The sequence below is a fragment of the Ostrinia nubilalis genome, chromosome 1, assembly GCF_963855985.1.
Source record: "Ostrinia nubilalis chromosome 1, ilOstNubi1.1, whole genome shotgun sequence".
Classification (NCBI taxonomy): Eukaryota; Metazoa; Arthropoda; class Insecta; order Lepidoptera; family Crambidae; genus Ostrinia; species Ostrinia nubilalis.
In genome coordinates this window covers 13,072,251-13,079,203 of record NC_087088.1, presented here as the reverse complement: position 1 = coordinate 13,079,203, position 6,953 = coordinate 13,072,251, and the positions used below count along the sequence as shown (strand labels likewise).

The 6,953-nt window shown below is 35.5% G+C and overlaps 1 protein-coding gene across 1 annotated transcript; it reads left to right on the top strand.

Annotated features, from left to right (window-relative positions):
* The first annotated feature begins 274 nt into the window (after nt 1-274).
* Nucleotides 275-6,695, top strand: LOC135073024 (cystathionine gamma-lyase). Its single transcript, XM_063967022.1, has 8 exons — nt 275-431; nt 1,236-1,388; nt 2,622-2,818; nt 2,934-3,024; nt 3,912-4,182; nt 4,736-4,888; nt 5,021-5,195; nt 5,729-6,695. Exons 2-8 carry the CDS (start codon nt 1,236-1,238, stop codon nt 5,871-5,873), a joined length of 1,185 nt encoding a protein of 394 aa, XP_063823092.1. The 5' UTR covers nt 275-431; the 3' UTR covers nt 5,874-6,695.
* The last annotated feature ends 258 nt before the right edge of the window (nt 6,696-6,953 follow it).

Here is a 6,953-nt window from a genome sequence, read left to right as displayed (position 1 = left end):
AAGAGAATATCAGCTAAGCTGGGGTACGAAGAAACACAGGCTGCTTGGTATCTTCTAGTTCATTTTTGTTCTTGGCATGCTTGGTATCTAGTCAGGCAACAACTGCCACAACAATAGGTAACTTTGTCAAAGCTTTAGCTATACAGCTGCGCTAGATGTATTTTTATTCGCCGCCGCGACGTTATCCGCTTTGTCATTGGATCAATGAGGCGCCTGCCACAGCGTATTGAGCAAACTTCACGGCTGTATTATAATAAGCCCCGAGACCGCACGCTCACTGCGTACGTCAAGCCAGTCCTTTTCACGGTTTCATTCCGGCCGGTGTGTTTATCCATAGTGTGGCCAAGTTATCTTCTGTCGTAAATACAAAACGGTTTTAAATTCACAAATCAATTTAAGTTACTCGTGCTTTCAACCAATTTTTAAACAAGGTATGTAACGCAATTTAAATTCTTTCTCCGGTGCTCTGCGGTTTAATTAAAACACTTCTGAACTCATGATGAATGATGTAATTTTAGCACATTCTTTTAGCACACCAGTGTAGCTTAACCTTGATTTTTATGGAAAACTGATTAATTTTTATGGAATCATTTTGACAATTGAAAATTAATATGATAGTTATAACTTTTAACATTCATAAAGTTTCCGCTATTTAAAATAAAAATGCAGAATGTAAATAAAATAAATTGTCGAGGAAAAAATAATAAATATTTAGAAACAAATTGGTACTTTTAACGTTAAGTCTACCTTTCCTCTAGCAGGTTATAAATTCTGAGTTATTTTGTTTTATAAATTCTGAGTTGCTAAATTAAAACTGAAAATAATGTTACGTAGATATTTTTTTACATCAATAAAATAACACGAGCGAGTCAATTTAGCTTTCGTTCCATTCGCGATGCTTACGCTTACTACCATAACTAACATAATTTATTATTGAATTGGTTTCAATAATTTTTAATATCATTAATTTTCAGTTACACAACACCGCAATGTTTTAAAACAATTCAAACTTTCTGCCGCCTTTTAAAAGTCGTAAGATTGGCTTAATTTTTTTTAACTAAGTGAGAATGGATGTTATTTAAATTACGATTTTATGAATTAAAAATAATTATAATAGAACTTTTGGTTTGGCTTGCTTCCGAATATGTCCTACTTTACGTTTACTCACATTAATTGTAAAATCAATGAACTACTTTAATATGTACATATCTACATTTTATTTTCTATTGTTTTAGATGGACAACCAAGGTTTTTTGAAAGACAAAGTGGGTTTTGCTACTATCGCCATTCATGCCGGCCAGGACCCGGAGAAGTGGAACTCAGCAGCTGTCGTGCCCCCCATCGTAACGTCGACAACATTCAAGCAGCCAGCACCTGCAGAACATACTGTAATTATTATTTATTTTATTTACCTATAGTCTACTAAATCTATTGAATTTATTATACACTCGACATCAAATAAACCGCACCTTCCGCGACGCGAACTTTAAAGATTTTCTTCTGACACAATCATGGTACCCCAACAATATTGGTGTTATTTGAAAGCTCAATAAATATCCTTAAAGAAAAATACATTTCATTTCTAAATAAATGATTAACATATACCATAAATGTGACTTGAAAATATACCTACCTCACTTTGGGCTCACCTCTGGGATCAATTAGACCAATTTTTATGGTTATAAAACCAAATAAAGATCTCACGTGTCCTCTTTAACAGATGGATAGCGATTAATCCCAACTTAACAGTTTTATAGTCATAAAAAATGGCTATAGCGTAACTACCTATTTTTGGAAGAAGTGACTCTGGATCCTTGTAAAGACACATTTTTGGGGTAAAAACCTTTCCTTTAATGAAATGAAGTTTAGAACTAGGCTTTCAAATGGTACCAATGTTGGTGGGAAGTGGGGATGCATACGTTTCATAAGTGCTTGTCGCGGGAGGTGCGATTTATTTGATGCCGAGTGTAGTTAGTATTATTTTGTATCGTCGCGTTTAATTAGTAATTTGCTAATTTCTTAAAACTTTTTTCTTAAAATTCCCGCTCACCTGTTCATATTAATTGTGCGCCCCCTCTTCTAAAATACCTACCTACAGGTCTGAAACATTAGCTTTACTGGTTTTTCAGCATTTCTTACCGATAACTAATCTGGTTTTAATGAGTCTAAAATGACAAACAAAAGCAATTGTGACAATTAGGTACGATCTCGCAATTTGATACAATTGATTCCATGCAATCAATAAACGATTGATAAATGGGCGCCGACATTTGCTGCCGCATGCCGTTTTGCAAACTTAAAGAGCGGGTGTTATCTTTAAAATTGCCTTATCTTTTAATTTTAATAGTCATGTAGGTATATCGTACCGAACGGGGAGATAAGACAATATCCATGTGCTAGAACTTGATGACAAACCAAAAGCACATGAACCAAAAGGCTACTTTTGTGCCTCTTGCTACACTACTCGATCAGAAAATAACTCCAAGGTTAGAACATACAAGTAGATATAAGTACCACATACCTAGATGACTTAATAACTAGAATTTGCTTTATTGATCAATTAGGTCCAACCCAATTAGAAGTTGAGACTCTGTGAGCGTAATTACAGCGTTCATTTACAGGGATTCGAATACGGAAGATCTGGTAATCCTTCAAGGAATACGTTAGAGGAATGCCTAGCAGCTCTCGATGGAGGCAGTCACGCATTGACGTTTGCTTCTGGTTTGGCCACAACCAACACATTGGTGGCATTGCTTAACAAAGGTGACCATGTATTATCCATTGATGATGTGTATGGCGGCACAAACAGACTATTCAGGTATATAAAAATATGTATAAATACGTGTATAATTAACTCCTACTAAATATCCTTCAGAAAGTACAAAAATGTAACTTTCAAACTTAGGCTTAACTTCCTCAAAATTTGGTTTCAGAAATGTCACGACAAGACAAGGCATTGAAGTTTCTTTTACAGACTTTACGGATACAAATAAAGTGAAAAATGCCATTCAAGATAACACGAAAGTAAGTTAAACTAACTTCAACTACTTATGTATATTACATATTATTAAACACTTCAATAGTAGAGTGTTTGTTTACCAAGCACTCGACTATGGAACGTGTAAGAACAAAGTAACATGAGTACATAAACTATTTGAAATATTTTTTGCATAGTTACCTTTACCTAAGTCTTAATCAGTAGCGGTCCGCCCCGCGTGCCAAGCTTCAGGGGGTGACAAAAGTCGCGCAGATTAGTACTCACTGCACTGGTGCATCTGCATTATTCTGCATGACAAAGATCATGATACGGGGGGGGGGGGGGGTTGTATCATTATAGCTGATTCGTACATCTTCGAAAACTTCTGGGGGCCACCAGACCTGACCATACTGAGGTGCCATAGTCCCGAGCATTGGGGGTGATCGCTCCGGGTGCCAAGCCATGCTACGCCGCCACTGGTCCTAATTAAATATTAAAAGCATTTAGTCTATAAAGATATGAATTGAACCAATAAATGATAAACCCAGTAAGTAATAATAATAACGTATTGAAACTTCGCTATACTTTACATCACATTAAATACAACCAACGATAACTGTTTAAAACAATAAAACTGATAAACGTTTATCGTCTTTGTCCTAACTCCTAAGTCTTAGTTAAATAAGGCTATTTAAATTTTTTGTGCAATATAAAAAGTAGGATATTGTTAAGCAAATATTATATTCTACTTATGTTACTTAAACATGTTGCAATTAAATATGAGTCAAATAATAATCCCCAAGCGTTGCACTCGCGGGATGCAATTACAAAATAGCTTCGATGTCTTGTCATATCCTATCAAATAAAAGTAAAGTTTTCCTCATGATTTTCCTCGTAAATTTTCCTTAAGACACTATTTTTCCTTCTTTTATAGATGATTTGGTTAGAAACGCCGACGAACCCTTTGCTGAAAGTGGTAGATATTGCGGCAGTGGTCAAATTGGTCAAGAGCATTCGCGGGGACATTCTAGTTGTGGTCGACAACACTTTCTTGACATGCTACCTGCAAAGACCGCTGGACTTCGGCGCAGATATAGTGATGTACTCATTGACAAAATACATGAATGGACACTCTGACGTCATCATGGGGGCTGCGATTGTTAAAGACAGCGCACTCAACGATAAACTAAGGTTTTTACAAAACGGTAAGTTTTGTATTATAAGGATAAAGGATACATATAACATAATCTATTATTAAGAAGGAAAATAAAGCATTGAATGGCTGTCGAGCGACAAATTGAATTCCTTTACAATGTTTTATGCTTACTCATTGTTATGAAGCGTTTATGTTTTTCCTTGACAAAAACTACTTATTTGAAAACAACATTATGAGTGATGAATTGATACTTAATAAGAATTAGCACTACGTTAGAGTGTCATTGTAAACAATGCCTTTTGTGTTTCTGCCCGTTTATCGTAAAATATGGCACTTAAAATTTATCGATGCATCATCGCGCAATGATACTGTACTGGTGTTTACGGACTTCACTATCTACCACCCTATTTGCATTAATATGTAAACAACTGCAATACATAGCATGCGAACTCGAAGAATGATCTGGAATTTCCGGCTTCTTGTGTCTAGTCGTATCCATCCATACCATAAGTACATATTATGCAAATTTATGAAAAACCATATACGTTTTTCTCTATGTAAACACTGGGCTGGGACTGAAGAATGATCAAACTTGGTTTCAGCAATGGGAGCAGTTCCATCGCCGTTTGACTGCTACTTGGTCAACAGGAGTTTGAAAACATTAGCACTAAGGATGGAGCGACACAGAACGTCTTCTTTGGCGATAGCAAAATGGTTGCAGAAACACCCTAAAATCACTGAAGTTATGCACCCAGGTACTTAGCAAAATATGTTAATAGTACAATAAGAATCTAGAGAAATAATTACTTGTAAAGTAAAAGAAATAAATAGCCTAGCTGATACAAATAGATTCTGAAAATAACTAAAATTAAAACGTTAAATTTTAGGTTTACCCACACACCCGCAGTACGAAATAGCGAAGAAACAAACAAGTGGACACTCTGGCGTATTTAGCTTCAACCATTCGGGTGGTCTCAAAGAATCCAGGAAGTTTTTAATGTCGCTAAAAGTATTCACGTTGGCTGAAAGTTTGGGAGGCTACGAAAGTCTTGCTGAACTACCGTGAGTACCTACCTAACATTCAAATTGATAAAAAACAAAACAACTGCAATGTTATAAGATAACAATATTTCAAAGTGACCTTTCACTTGTTTTGTTTGTTAATCTGTATAGGATCTTAGATTGTTTTTTGTTTGGAAATACTGATGTGTTGTCTGATGGATGACAAAGATGACCGCAACATTGTTAGCCAGTTAGTCATAGATAATCATAGTTTTAAAAAAATGATATATTTAAAATTTTAAACCATAAAACATAATTATAAATGATTCTAATCAAAGTTAAAATATTAACAAGGAGTAAGTAAATTCGGGACGTGTCACGTAGATTATTTATTTAATAATTATTCTTACTTGGCTGAGTACCTGAAAATCAGGCAACGGAATGTCAGGAATACATAGGCGTGAGGCGTGAGCCATCGAAAATCGTTTTCTAAAATGGCTCAAACGGGATTCGAACATTGGACCTATTTCGTTAAACCATCGCTCCACTAAGCCATCGGATTCGATCTTTTATCTACGAACTGTTGTTTTCAGATCGCTGATGACACACGCTTCAGTACCGGCCGAGCAGAGAGCAGAACTTGGAATCACGGACTCGTTGATTCGACTCTCAGTCGGGCTAGAGGACACTGAGGATCTGATCGAAGATTTGAAGCAGGCTCTTGATGCCAGTTTCTGAGATTAGCCGAAATGTTTTTATCGTACATCGACATCACATTACAGTGAACTTTTATGTTGCAAAATAACACCTAGGTCTAGCGCTTGACTCAGTCAGTGCCCGAGGTATGGGAGAGGCACGGGAGGGGTTTTTTGTAACGTCAAACGTCACATTTGTATGCTCTTTTACGTTATAAATTATGTCAATGTCACCCCACCCGTGCCGCTGCCATACCTCAGGCACTGACTATGTTTTTTATTCAATTTTAAATTTTTAATAATATAAAATCGGTTCCTTATAGGTAACAATTTTATTTATAATTTTTTCACAAGACCTAGATAAAATTTAGGTTTTTTATTAGATAATGAACAAGAACGGTTTTATGATCTTATTTTGTACAGTATTTCTAGCATCAGTGATATGTCTGCATTCCTTATGAAGCTGTATCAAATAGAATATTAAATTAACTACATGTTATCAATTCAATAAAATTAAAAGTGCTGTTATGTGTTCGTTCCTACTCGCTTGAGAACGGCTGGACCGATTTGACAATATTTTAAAATTATGTATCACAATAGTCTGAATTGGGGTTTGTGCTCGAATTGTACAAACAAATTGGAAGATTCCCGTTTTTTAAGGGGAAAAAATTAGGTATTTTTTATATGGCATTTTCTACCAATATTAACGTCTATCGGATCAGCAATAACGTCTCTATTACATGTTCAAAAACGACAATATTAGACTAATTTTAAGATCTGAAATACAAATAACTTTATGCACTGTTAATCTGCATCGATAGACAACAAAATAATGGATTGTTATTAAATATATATTTATTATCAATTTGTGTCTTTATTGCTTCTGAAATTCAAACAGAAACCTTATTATGAATGTTAGAAAATACATTAAGAGTAGGCGCACACCGTTGATTTTTCTTCGGCCGATAGTTTAGTCGGGCAGTTGATAAGTATGGGCATGAATGGGAGTGCGCACACTACGCCGATTCGATTTGGCCGATTCTTCATACAAATTAAAATCGGGCACAACTATCGGCCAACTAAAAATCAACGGTGTGCGCCTACTCTAAAAAGAATTTAATTC

Bases quoted from the DNA above. Each gene is read 5' to 3' on its own strand.
- LOC135073024 (XM_063967022.1), top strand. From the start codon at position 1,236: ATGGACAACCAAGGTTTTTTGAAAGACAAAGTGGGTTTTGCTACTATC. The intron at 2,819-2,933 runs GTATATAAAAAT...ATTTGGTTTCAG, and splicing joins GGCACAAACAGACTATTCAG to AAATGTCACGACAAGACAAG. The intron at 4,889-5,020 runs GTACTTAGCAAA...GTTAAATTTTAG, and splicing joins CACTGAAGTTATGCACCCAG to GTTTACCCACACACCCGCAG.